The sequence below is a fragment of the Atractosteus spatula genome, chromosome 8, assembly GCF_055471065.1.
Source record: "Atractosteus spatula isolate fAtrSpa1 chromosome 8, fAtrSpa1.hap1, whole genome shotgun sequence".
Lineage (NCBI taxonomy): Eukaryota > Metazoa > Chordata > Actinopteri > Semionotiformes > Lepisosteidae > Atractosteus > Atractosteus spatula.
In genome coordinates this window covers 2,765,340-2,779,404 of record NC_142713.1, presented here as the reverse complement: position 1 = coordinate 2,779,404, position 14,065 = coordinate 2,765,340, and the positions used below count along the sequence as shown (strand labels likewise).

Here is a 14,065-nt window from a genome sequence, read left to right as displayed (position 1 = left end):
TGTGATTGTGTATTGTATGTGTTGTGTGTGTGTACTGTTTGCTATGTGTGTGTGTACTGTGTGCTATAAGTAAGGTTGTTCTGTGTGTGTAATTGTTCTTTGTGTGTGTGTGGAGAGTACTGTGTACTATGTGTTTGTTCTCAGTGTATGATTGAGCAGTGTGTGTACAATATAACTTTATCATATTGCTGTGCATTTGTATTTCATTATTCAGGGTGATGATCAATTATTTATGTCATCTGTGTAAAATACAACTATTTATTCAGAATATTGTATTCAAATTCAGAGTGAAGTACAATGTAAACAAATTCTGTCTTTAGAAACTTGAATACTAACAAAATTATCCATACTTAATCTCTATAAACATACAGCATACAGTGCGTTTATCCAGTAGATGCATCACTCCATATCATCACCTCCCTTGCAAAATAACTGCTTGACCGTTGCGATTAAAAATAGATTATACCTTACGATCTCATCACATCACATCGCTTGCAGTGAGCGCTTGACCGTTGAGATTATATATATTATATAATATATTATATCTTAATATCACAATGTTTCAATTAACCACTTATCCAGTTCAGGGTCAGGGTGGCCCAGAGCCTATCCCAGGATCCATTGGGTGGAACACAGGACAGGACGCTAGTCCAACACAGGACACACACACAAACACACTCACACCGGAGCGAATTTTCCCACAAGCCAGTTCACCTCCCAGCATGTCTCTGGACTGCAGCAGGAAACAGGAGCACCCAGAGGAAACCCCACGCGAACACGGGGAGAACATGCAAACTCCACACAGACAGCACCTTAGTCTGTAATCGTGAATGTAATGTATGTAGATTTGTTCGCTGGATCTATTTCCTTTGGTGAATGTATACCTCCTTGGAGGCTATATTATATGTAAAGTGTAATTGGGATGGAGCGGTGGCTCTGTGGCTAAGGATCTGTGCCTGTGCCCTGTGGCTGGGAGGTTGCTGGTTCAAATCCCGCAGCTGGCAGAGGAATCCTACTCTGTTGGGCTCCTGAACAAGGCCCTTCACCCCAACTTCTCCAGGGGTGCCGTATAAATGGCCGACCCTGCGCTCTGACCCCCAGCTTCTCTCCCTGTCTGTGTGTCTCCTGGAGAGCGAGCTGGGGTCTGAGAAAAGACTAATTCCTCATGCAATAAATTGTAAAGGGTTAATAAAGTGATATTATTATAATTGGAAAGACTTTCCTGGCAGTCCAGTAAATGAAAAGAGCAGCCTGCAACATAGTCCTCACCTTCCGTTACTTTGTGTCTTTGAGTAGTTTGTGTTATAGCACGTACACGACAGTGAATGCTCAGTGTTGTCTGCAATGCGGACTGTTCTCAGTGAGCTGATCTCATGGATGATGTGGCACATTGCACTGATGTGCACTTGGGATAAAGAGGCAAGGGTGTTGTGCAAGGCTGTGGTTACCTCTAAACAACCACTCACACGCGCAGGAGCACAGACGCGCTAACGTATCGTACTGTCCTTCCAGCTGCAGGTTTGGGTATACTGCTTCTTCATTATTCAGATTAGTCCTTAAAATCAAGTAAAGGAGGGTGGCATGATAGCGCAGTGGTCAGCATTGCTGGGCCCTGGGTTCAATTCTGGACCTGGGGTGCTGTCTGTGTGGAGTTTGCATGTTCTCTCTGGGTTCCTGTGGGTTTTCCTCCAGGAGCTCCTCTTTTTTTTGTTTCCTCCCACAGTTCAAAGACAGGCTTGTGGGTGAACTGGCTTCTGGCAAAGTTAGCCCAGGTGTTGAGTGTGCCTGTCTGGAAACCCACTAATCCCACTAGTCTGGAAACAGGGAGAACACGCAAACTCCACGCAGACAGCACTCCAGGTCCGGAACTGAGCCCAGAGCCCCAGCACTGTGGAGCAGCAATGCTGACTGCTGGGCCACTAGCATTTGCTGTATTGTGGTGATAGAAATTGTGTGCAATATGCCAGCTGAAGCCTTGCTTACACTGGCTGTGGACTCTTCCACAGGAGTTTCCCTGCTTTCTGTTTTCAGCGTGAAGTTGAACTGGACTCGCTGTACTCAGTCTTGGGTTTCCAGGAGACTCTGAGTCAGTCTGTAGAGCACTGCTGTGTCACGGGTGTGCACTCCAGTCTGGGCTGGGCCTCACTGAAGGTCCCTGGATCGGTCTCGGGGGCTCTGAGAGACCACAGTGCTCAGTTTTCGGCTGATTTCGGAGAAACGGAGCGTTTTCTCCCACCCCGAGGTCAGCCCGCCTGGATTTAACTTTTTGCAGTTTGTCGGTGAAGCTGTCTACCTGAGCGCACCTGAACGTGCCTGCTCCTGGAGGATTTTGTTTTTAGTCTTTCAAAAACACAATCAAAGACTGAGATCAAGCTAACAGGGGGCATTAACTGCAATGAGGAAATGGATGATTTTGCTGGCTCTGGCCTTGCCTGTCCCGTGCCTCACCCGTGACACAGCAGTAACACAGGGACCGATACAGACTGAGGAATGAGTGCAGTTTAACTTCACACAGGACAATGAGGAAGAAGAGTCCACAGCCAGTGAAAGTAAGGCTTCGTCTAGCATATTGGCCACAATTTCTATCATCACATTGCAGCAGATGCAGGCGGCCCAGTGGTCAACACTGCTGCCTCGCAGTGCTGGGGCTCTGGGTTCGATTCCTGGGGTGCTGTCTGTGTGGAGTCTGCATGTTCTCCCCTGGTTGGCGTGAGTTTCCTCCCACAGTCCAGAGACATTATGGAGGGAGAATTGGCTTCTGGGAGAATTGGCCCGTGTGCGTATCTTTGGGTGTGTGTCCTGTGAGGGACTGGCTCTGGTGTGTGTGTGTGTTTCTGTGTGTGTCCTGTGATGTACTGGCCCTGGTGTGAGTGTGTTTCTGTGTGTGTCCTGTGATGGACTGGCCCTGGTGTGTGTGTGTGTGTCCTGTGATAGACTGGTTCTGGTGTGAGTGTGTGTGTGTCCTGTGATAGACTGGTTCTGGTGTGTGTGTTGTGTGTGGGTCCTGTGATGGACTGGCCCTGGTATGTGTGTGTGTGTGTCCTGTGATGGACTGGCTCTGGTGTGTGTGTCCTGTGATGGACTGGCCCTCGTGTGTCTGTGTGTGTGTGAGTGTGTCTGTCCTGTGATGGACTGGTGTCCTGTCCAGGGTGTACCCTGCCTTGCGCCAGATGGTTCCTGACCTGGTGACCCTGAATTGGATAAGTGGCTGTTGACAGCAATGTGATATTAATACCTAATTTTTAATCTCAACGGTCAAGCGCTCACTGCAAGCAATGTGATGTGATATGATCTTAAGGCATAATCTATTTTCAATCGCAACGGTCGAGCAGTTATTGTGCAAGCGATGTGATGATGTGGAGTGATGTGTCTTCTGGAGAAACACACTGTGTGCTGTATGTTTATGGAGAGAAGGTGATGATAATCTCGTTAGTATTCAAGTTTCTAAAGACATAATTTTTCTACATTGTACTTCACTCTGCATTTGAACACAATGTTCTGAATTAATAGTTGTATTTTACAAAGATGACATAAATCATTGATCATTGCCCAGAATTACAAAACACCAAGACACAGCAACATGATGAAGCTATCCTCTACCTCCTATGTTTGTAATTTTAATAACAGGAGCCACAGATCAAAAACCGGCTTAGGTCTGTGCTCCTTAAAAGCATCCATAGTTCGAATTGCACAAGTTGCTCAAGTGCACAAGTTTTATCATTCCAATCCTGACAAGTGTACATACGTAGCAATAGATCGTAGGTAACTGAGATAGAAGTGGCAAAATTAGATACTACGCTCACCATAACTATAAATATATGAGAGGAATCCTACTCCGTGGGGACCCTGAGCGAGGCCCTTCACCCCAGCTGCTCCAGGGGTGCTGTATAAATGGCCGACCCTGCACTCTGACCCCCCAGCTTCTCTCCCTGTCTGTGTGTCTCATGGAGAGCAAGCTGGGGTCTGCGAGAAGACACGTTCCTCATGCAAGACACTGTATCTGGCCAATAGAGTGATCTGATCTATGAATATCTTTGATATGTATGAATATAAACGTATATCTTTCATTGACAATAAAACAAATACATATTAATTTCAACTTGAGGTGAGATGGATTAGTTTTTCATCCCACTTGGAAGACAAATTCTATGAACGCAAGACGCCAGCGAGTGGATAATGACACATCTGGAGTTAAACTGGAATCTAACTCCTTTCTCCCTCGAACTCTTCCTTTAGTCATGTGGCTGTTATCCTACATATAGTACAGAGTACACACACCACACTGTACACACACTGTACAATTTCACACACAGAGAACAGACACACACACAGCACACAGTAAACACACCACACACACAGAACACTGTACACACAGCACACACACAGCACACAGTACACATAACACACACACAGAACACTGTACAATCACACACACAGAGAACCCACACCCAGCACACAGTACACACACCACACACACAGAACACCGTACACACACACACTGCACAATCACACACACAGAGAACAGACCCACACATAGCACACAGTACACACACCCCACACACACAGAACACTGTACACACACTGCACAATCACACACAGAGAATCCACACACAGTACACACACCCCACACACACAGAACACTGTACGCACGCTGCACAATCACACACAGAGAATCCACACACAGTACACACACCACACACACAGAACACTGTACACACACTGCACAATCACACACAGAGAATCCACACACAGTACACACACACCACACACACAGAACACTGTACGCACGCTGCACAATCACACACAGAGAATCCACACACAGTACACACACACCACACACACAGAACACTGTACGCACACTGCACAATCACACACAGAGAATCCACACACAGTACACACACACCACATACACAGAACACTGTACATGCACTGCACAATCACACACAGAAAATCCACACACAGCACACAGTACACACAACACACACACAGCACAAAGTACACACACCACACACACAGAACACTGTACATACACCAAACACACAGAATACTGTACACACACCACACACACAGCACACTGTACACACACCACACACACAGAACACTGTACACACACTGCACAGTCACACACAGAGAATGCACACAGAACACTGTACACACTCTGCCCAATCACACAAATAGAGAACAGACAGACAACACAGAGACACACATACAGAACAGACTGACACACAACACCAACACACAACAGACAGACACATAACACAAACACACACAACACATTACAGACAGACACACAACATGAACACACACAAATACAGAACAGACAAACATTGACATCAACATTGACACACACAGAAAAACCAGACACACAACATGGACACACACAGACAACACATCAGCCTTTCTCAATCTCCATCCATGACTTACAGTGGTGTGAAAAAGTGTTTGCCCCCTTCCTGATTTCTTATTTTTTTGCATGTTTGTCACACTGAAATGTTTCAGATCATCAAACAAATTGAAATATCAGACAAAGATAACACAAGTAAACACAAAATGCAGTTTTTAAATGGAGGTTTTTATTATTAAGGGGAAAAAAAATCCAAACCTACATGGCCCTGTGTGAAAAAGTGTTTGCCCCCCCTGTTAAAACATAAATCAACTGTGGTTTATCACATCTTTGGAAAGCTGAGTTCAATTTCTCTAGCCACACCCAGGCCTGATTACTGCCACACCTGCTCTCAATCAAGAAATCACTTAAATAGGACCTGCCTGAGAAAGTGAAGTAGACCAAAAGATCCTCAAAAGCTAGACATCATGCTGCGATCCAAACAAATTCAGGAACAAATGAGAAACAGAGTAATTGAGATTTATCAGTCTGGAAAAGGTTATAAAGCCATTTCTAAAGCTTTGGGACTCCAGCGAACCACAGTGAGAGCCATTATCCACAAATGGCGAAAACATGGAACAGTGGTGAACCTTCCCAGGAGTGGCCGGCCGACCAAAATTACCCCAAGAGCGCAGCGACGACTCATCCAAGAGGTCAGAAAAAAAACCCACAACAACATCCAAAGAACTGCAGGCTTCACTTGCCTCAGTTAAGGTCAGTGTTCATGACTCCACCATAAGAAAGAGACTGGGCAAAAATGGCCTGCATGGCAGAGTTCCAAGACGAAAACCACTGCTGAGCAAAAAGAACATAAAGGCTCGTCTCAGTTTTGCCAGAAAACATCTTGATGATCCCCAAGACTTTTGGGAAAATACTCTGTGGACTGACGAGACAAAAGTTGAACTTTTTGGAAGGTGTGTGTCCCATTACATCTGGCGTAAAAGTAACACAGCATTTCAGAAAAGGAACATCATACCAACAGTAAAATATGGTGGTGGTGGTGTGATGGTCTGGGGCTGTTTTGCTGCTTCAGGACCTGGGAGACTTGCTGTGGTAAATGGAACCATGAATTCTGCTGTCTACCAAAAAATCCTGAAGGAGAATGTCCGGCCATCTGTTCGTGACCTCAAGCTGAAGCGCACTTGGGTTCTGCAGCAGGACAATGATCCAAAACACACCAGCAAGTCCACCTCTGAATGGCTTAAGAAAAACAAAATGAAGACTTTGGAGTGGCCTAGTCAAAGTCCTGACCTGAATCCGATTGAGATGTTGTGGCCTGACCTTAAAAAAGTGGTTAAGGCTCGAAAACCCTCCAATGTTGCTGAATTACAACAATTCTGCAAAGATGAGTGGGCCAAAATTCCTCCACAGCGCTGTAAAAGACTCATTGCCAGTTATCGCAAACGCTTGACTGCAGTTGTTGCTGCTAAGGGTGGCCCAACCAGTTATTAGGTTTAGGGGGCAATCACTTTTTCACACAGGGCCATGTAGGTTTGGATTTTTTTTTTTTCCCCTTAATAATAAAAACCTCCATTTAAAAACTGCATTTTGTGTTTACTTGTGTTATCTTTGTCTAATATTTCAATTTGTTTGAGGATCTGAAACATTTCAGTGTGACAAACATGCAAAAAAAATAAGAAATCAGGAAGGGGGCAAACACTTTTTCACATCACTGTATGTGTTCCCTGGGCTTCTATGTCAACAATTAGCATAAAAAATACAGTAAAAAGACAAGTGATTGACCAACCAGTCACCCAGCCTTTAGCCCAGAGAAGATGCCTTTTATGGAGGGGTGGGGGCTCAATGCAGCTGCATGGAGGTTACTGGGATCTGCCTCTTCTAAGCAAGTTCCTCATTCACCGCTGTATAAATACAGGGTTTCGAACTAGGATTGCATTGAGACTCAGGCTGCAGAGAGGCACACAGAAGGTTCTGAGGGCTGAAAAGGTGAGAATTGAATTTTTATCCATCAATTCATTATCCAGTACAGGGTAGCAGGGAAATGGACCCTATCCCAGCAAGCAACAGGTGCAAGGTGGCAGTAGTAACATTAGCAGTAGTATTTCTAGTAGTAGCAGTAGCTGTAGCAGGAGCAGTAGAATAGTATTAGCAGTAGTAGTAATAGTAGCAGTAGCTGTAGCAGTACCAGCAGCAGTAGTAATAGTAGCAGTAGAAATAGCTGTAGCAGTAGTAACAGCTGTAATAGCAGTAGAAACTGTAGCAGTAGTAATAGAAAGTAGTAGCAGTAGCTGTAGCAGTAGCAGTAGTAACAGTAAAAGTAGAAACAGTCGCAGTAGCAGTAGTAACTGTAGCAGCAGTAGAAGTCATATTCTGACTTACAGATCAGTGCCTTCATCTGCTGCAGTCAAGAGACACCCCTCTTGTTTCCTCCCCAATGCACAGGAACATAACCCTGAGAAGTGTAGATCACGCACATGAAAAGAGATCATACAGAAAAGTAGCAAACACATAATAAAACACAAGTGTTATTGTGATAGTTTAATCTACAACAGGTGCGTATGGCTGTCTACGGCTTGTAGTTTGGACGAAAGCTACTGTAGACTGATGTTCACAAAAGGATCAAAATGAGCAGGAAGGACTTGATTGGAGCATTTAATCGTGAGCCGAGGTCTGATCAGATTGCTAATTACATGGAAAATGGATCATAGTAACTGGGATCCCGTTCTATTGATTTTTCAAAAAAGCCTCTTAAAAACATCAAATGTAAATGTAATTCCTACCAAACCTCAGACAGGGTGACCAACAGCTTGAAAATCCACCGTCCCAGGAAGACCTGACAGACAGAGGAGAGATCAGCCACCGTTGAGGAGCAGTGGAGTCGTGTGCTGTCCTGTCCACAGCCTCTCCTGCTGTGATCAGGGTCCGAGTGACTTTAACACGTCGTCTCTTTGTCTGCTCTTGCAGAACAGACTCTTCGGGATGAAGTGGGTGTTCCTCCTGGGTCTTGCTGGGGTTGTGCAGGTGTTGTCTGCCCCAGCAGAGACAGGTAAGGCCACACCTGCAGGGTTTTTTATTTTCGGTTGCTTGAACGTACTGGACTTCCCTTGGCCGTGTGCTGAATAAACTCAGAGCAGGTGCAATGGGCCCAGATCACTTCATGGGAAAAGGTAACCAAATGAAAAGACCCGAGAAACGGGAGGCTTTCGTCAGCTGACTCACAGCGCTGGGGCCCCGGGTTCGATTCCTGGGATGCTGTCTGTGTGGAGTTTGCATGTTCTTCTTGTGTTCGTGTGGGTGTCCTCCCACTGTGGGAAGACAAACTGGTAGGCTAATTGGTTTCTGGGAGAATTGGCCCTGGTGTGGGCATGTGTACTGGTGGGTGCCCTGCCTTGTGCCTGTTGCTTGCTGGTATCGACCCTGGGCCTCTGCTGGATAGGTGTTTATGGAGAGTGGTTTGCACTGTTACAGACTGGTTTGAACAGAGCACCTCCCTCTGCTGGGAGAGACGTAGGGTGCAGTTCACTCAGGTCCTGCTTGCCGATAATGATCTGTTCTCAGGCTGTGCAGAGGGAGAGTTCTGTCGCTGCCCCATCCACGGCTTCTACCACTGGCTCAGGATCGGGAATAAGTGCTTCAGCTACCATGGACACCCTGTGAATTTCTTCCAGGCTGAGGTAAGGCATCTCCACGAAAAGCAATGAAATCCAGCGCCTGACTGATCGGATTGAATTGATCCGGATTGCCCCCAGGGGAATCCGTCTCACACATCAAAGAGCGCATGAACACGCAACAACCTACGCCAATAACGCAACACACCAACAGTGCAATACCGCTCAACCAGAACTCCACCAGGACCATCAAGGTTAGGAAGCAGACAAAAAGCTTAGAAGAAGTTTAAAAACAATAATAAGGTTAAATTGCAAACAATTTTCCATTTTCCATTGTTCAAGAATGGAAGGATATTAGATGTATGAGCTCTCCTCGCCTTTACTCAGGGGATCAGGTACAGAACCTCCCGAATTCCAGTCTCACACGTCTGCCTCTCTGCTCCCTGGGCTGAACCGGACTCCCCCAAGCTTCCTCTCTCCGGCACCCCTGTCCCCCAACTTCACTGTCACAGCTGTCTCCCTGGCTCATTCCTCCCAAGAGGGGAGTGTGACGTCTCTTCCTCTCCTGCGCCCCTCTCTCTGACAGAAGCTCATCCCTTTTATTCCTCTTTTCAATATTCCTTTCTCTCTCTCTCTCCCTCTCACTGCTGTTCTCCTGTCCCCTCCTGATAAATCGGGCTCTTTTTCTGACGTGCCAGAGGTGTCTTGGGGGGACACGCCTACGGTCTGTGCAAACGGTGACAGAATGGTGAACGTGAGAGGTCTGGACTGTAGGGGCTACTGATCCTGGGGGAGCACAGACTCAGCGTCTCTCTTGGTTTTCGAACCTCAGGCCCAGTGCCGGAGATATTCATGCAGAGGCCACCTGGCCTCCATCCACAGCTGTTTCGAGAATCACCAGATCTACCGGCTCATCATCGCAAGGAACTACACGCACCCCAAGACCTGGATCGGGGGGCTACGCCACAACAGGGTGAGCAGATCTATCAATATATATTATATGTATATTATTATATTATTCTTTTATATGCTAATAGATATTATTATATGGAACGAGTAAAGGTTTATTCCATGCCTAAAAGAGAAGGAAAGAAACACTGTGGAGCCTTCTTCCGGTGTCATTGATAATCATAATTTTATTATATGATTTTATGATGATATTATTCTTTTGAAACTTATACTCTAATTGCCCTCAGGCCCTGTGGTGAGAGGGCTGGTGTTCAGAACAGGGGTGAACCTAAACACTAAAATTCCTGCCTGGGATGCTTTCTGTAAGAAGGGGGAAAGTCAGCACAGGTCAGATACAACAGTTTGAGGTCCCTCAACTTTATGAGAGACTAAAGAGCTTCCTTCCCCATTCCCAGCACCCAGATATCAACCCGACTCCCAGCTGCTGTACTGCGCTGTACAGCAAGCTAAACGAGGCATCTCTGCGTGTTACTGCTGTAATAACACGGTTCGTCACAGGAAGCCCGGTACGAGAGCTGTAATAAACGCTTATATTTCAAAGGAACCGCCAACAGACTGACAGGGTCACAGGTTTTACAGAAGAGCTGAAATTTGAGAAAGTTGCTAACCAGTGGGCCAGTGGTGTGAGAATCTCTCACGAGCTACGGGCACTTTTTATTATTTCATTTTAGCAAATTTGCAGGCTGTTAAAATTCATTAAATTCAGCTCAGGTACAGTATTTATGTTCTCCCACTAACGACCCTCAGTCTACCCTGTAGCTCCTCCAGCCTGTGTCCCAGTGTCTGGCCTGGCTGTGTGTTTGTTACTGTATAATCAGCGCCACCCACCAGGTTAGGATCTCTCTAATGACTGGCTCCTGGGCCAAGCTGGTAAAGTTTTCACGTGTTCGTCTTGGCCAGTTGGCCAATTGGAAGTTCAGGCATCTTGGGAGAACTCGTGTGTCTCCACCAATGAACCCTTCATCCAACCTGTAGCTTCTCTAACCCCCTGTCAGTGGCGCTGATTCAAGAAACGAGATTGCTGGGTTAACCAGGTAACTTTTGTCAACATGCGGGCAGAGGTCAGGAGTTTTTGTGTCACAAAGCAGGACAGAATTGTATCTGGTTAAGTTGCTATAGCAACATATCTTCTACTCTTCACCTGCTCTGGGGCGGGTTACTTTGAACTTTGAGGGGAACAGCTCGACTCACAAACCAATCGGTCCCCCTGCAAATGACAGCGTCAGGGCAGCTTGAACCTGAGCACAGTTATCGGGTTAAATCTTTCCGGATAACTTGAGGAAATCCCGAATTTGTTAACCCTGATTTGAAAAAGAGATCCCCCGGAGTTTAGCGCCCTGAACTGTCACACGCAACGCAAGTTGTGTACTGCAGGTTTTTCTGTATAATCGGTTTAACACTCTGTCCATTTGATTCCTTGTGTGTAGGAATGAGTTGCTGAATATTGTCGTCACTTAAACAGGAAAACGCTTTTCTCCCGTGAAGTGTGCGGAAGAAAGATGAGTGCTCACAGCTTCTTTCGGGGAAATGTTCGGGAGGTTTGAAAAGCACTTTTCTTTTCACCCCAGTGTAACGGTTTTCACTGGACAGATGGCAGCTGCTGGAACTACCATAACTGGTATCCTGGAGAGCCGAACAACCAATACGGCCGTGAATACTGTACTGAAATCAATTTTGGTGGTAAGTGTGCCTCGAGGGCGGTATGAACTGGTGTGAGTCTGTCTGTTTGTATCCTTCTCTGTCTCCGCAGGACAGGAGACTGGCCCTTCACACCTTGAGAAAGTCTCTTTCCCCATCTCTCACACATGGGGGAGGATGGGGGCAGAGCTCGTGATCTGAGAAAGAGCTGACTAAGTCTGAGCTGTCTGGTGAAAGGGCAGGGGGGGGGGGTGCTGGGGATAAAAGATCTGTTTCAGACAGAAGACTAGTCCTGCAGAAATGAAAATAGACTTAATGTCCAAGCGAGAAAACTGGAAAGTTAGTTTGCCACCTCCAGCCTCCCTTTGAATATCCAGTTCTACCGGGATTTTGACAAACGCTCTGCTCCTGATCTTCCTGTCTGAACGGCCGTCTCTCTTTGGTGTTGTGTGCCTGTCTGTGTGTCTGAAACCCTCTCCCTGCTTCTGCCGTGCCTGTGGTGACGCACGAGTGTAGCCGGGGAATGACTGAGGTCAGAGGTCGGGGGTCGAATGGATGTGAGACGTGTTTGCTTGTCCTCGATGAAAGCTCTTGGAGAACTCATCGCCGCCGTTGCCCCCTCGTCACGAAACACGACTTACCCACAGCTGGCAACACCTGGGCTCTGTGTGTGCAAACTCGGCATCGTCTGTCTCTTGCAGCGCACCAGAAATGGAACGATATCCCGTGTTGCCTTCCTCGTCCCTACGTGTGCGAGATACCCATCTACCGGGAGGGGCAGGAGGAAGAGTGTGGGCAGGAGGAGGAGGAGCGAGGGCAGGAGGAAGAGTGTGGGCAGGAGGAGGAGCGAGGGCAGGAGGAGGAGCGTGGGCAGGAGGAGGAGGGAGGGCAGGAGGAAGAGTGAGAGTGATGGTCCCCGGGTCGTGTCAGTCCAGTCCCTCAGGCCCGCTGGCGGTCCCACTCCTGCACAGCCCCGGTTCCGCGTTTTCCAGCTCACCAGCGGCTCCTGATCCTGCTGGTTCCGGTTCGGCACACCCGGCTGCTCCCTGTCTGGGGCGGCTGTGGGTCCGAGGTGCCGCTGGGGGCGCCGAGCCGAGGCCCTGCGGGGCCCGGTGGACCGGCTCTGGCCCAGCTCTGTGCCTGTTCCCGGGGGTCTCGGGGTGACACGGCTGGAGGGGACTGCGTCCCACTGGCCGGTGTTGACCGCTGACGGACCCGCCCCCGGCTGAGACACAGAGCTGGCCTAGAGGCGGTCAAGGGGTCCCTGGGGGGCTGGACACACTGACTCTCCCCCCGCGTCCCCCCTCTCTTCCTCTCCTGCACAGCTGAGCTTCGTCTTCACCCCCTCCTCCCCCGCCCAGCTCACCTCCACGCCGGCCCCCCGCCTGCAGAGGCCCAGGCGGGGCTCAGACCCCCGAGGCAGAGCTGCCCTGGGCCGGCCGGCGCCCCAGCTGGAGGCTGCTGGTTCGAGCCCCAGCAGGACCGCAGGCACTGAGGAGTCCGGACCGGATCTGGGTCCTAGTACCGAGACCGGCCAGGGCTGCTCCCAGCGCGACAGGCGGGGTAGAAAGACCACCCAGGGGCTCGCCAAGCAGGACGCCGGAAAGGCACGGCTGCCATACGCCCCGACCACCTGCGGGGGGCGCCCTGCTTTCACGCAGTTTGCCATTCTCTGGGGTTCTGGCGCTGCAACAACAGGCACTGTCTGGAGAACAAGGTTCACGCCAGTCAGAGAGTCTGTGTCTGCTGGGAGGGGGCTGAGTGTGGAAGGCTTGGGCAACAAATAAAGCGCTTTGAAGCATTTGAACGGACTCCTCTGATTTTTCGGGTGTATTTGTCTCTCTCTCTCTCTGATGGTGAGGAGTAGGGAGGAACCACTAAGAATTGGGTTGAGGCAGCCAGGAACAGATGAATTAGACCAGAGACAGCAGCAATTAGCTCTCTCATCCCACATACTGTATCAGGCGTTTCCACAAAATTTAAGTGTATATATATAATATATGTATATGTATATATAAATATACATAAGTAGATGAGATGAAAATGAGAGGAGAAAGAGCGCCCCCCTGTGGCGGTCCAGGAGAAGTACAATAGGAGTGAGACGCCAGCCTATTAATAAGTACATTTTGTGTTCTATTGGTCAGAAAACTGCTGATCCACAGGACGAGTTGTCGAAACCGTGTGATTAGTGTTTCAACCACAACGTGGGGCTGCATTGAGTTTCAGGCTGGAGAAAAATCATTTCTCTCGAAATGTTTCTAACGAAAGACTCGTGGGGAAACGTTAGCATCGTCATCTCCCCTTCCAGCAGGGCAGGGCAAACCGCAGGGGCTCGGGATCTGACTCTCCTGCAGCCGCAGTGTGTGACTCTGAGCATTTTCTTCATCGTGAACGGAGTCACTGGAGTCCCCAGCATCGGCTTTGAGGGGCAACTGCAGAGCTATTTTTATACTTCAGGGTCAGGAAGAATCAGCGCTGATGAGCGCATTTCAGACCGCAGTGAAAG

The 14,065-nt window shown here is 48.2% G+C and overlaps 1 protein-coding gene across 1 annotated transcript; it reads left to right on the top strand.

Annotated features, from left to right (window-relative positions):
• Positions 1-7,267: 7,267 nt before the first annotated feature.
• On the top strand, positions 7,268-13,362 carry LOC148829072 (galactose-specific lectin nattectin-like). Its single transcript, XM_088923799.1, has 6 exons — positions 7,268-7,330; positions 8,309-8,390; positions 8,903-9,018; positions 9,785-9,925; positions 11,490-11,601; positions 12,261-13,362. The coding sequence occupies exons 2-6, from the start codon at positions 8,324-8,326 to the stop codon at positions 12,461-12,463; spliced, it is 639 nt and encodes a 212-aa protein (XP_088779925.1). The 5' UTR covers positions 7,268-7,330; positions 8,309-8,323; the 3' UTR covers positions 12,464-13,362.
• Positions 13,363-14,065: the final 703 nt, after the last annotated feature.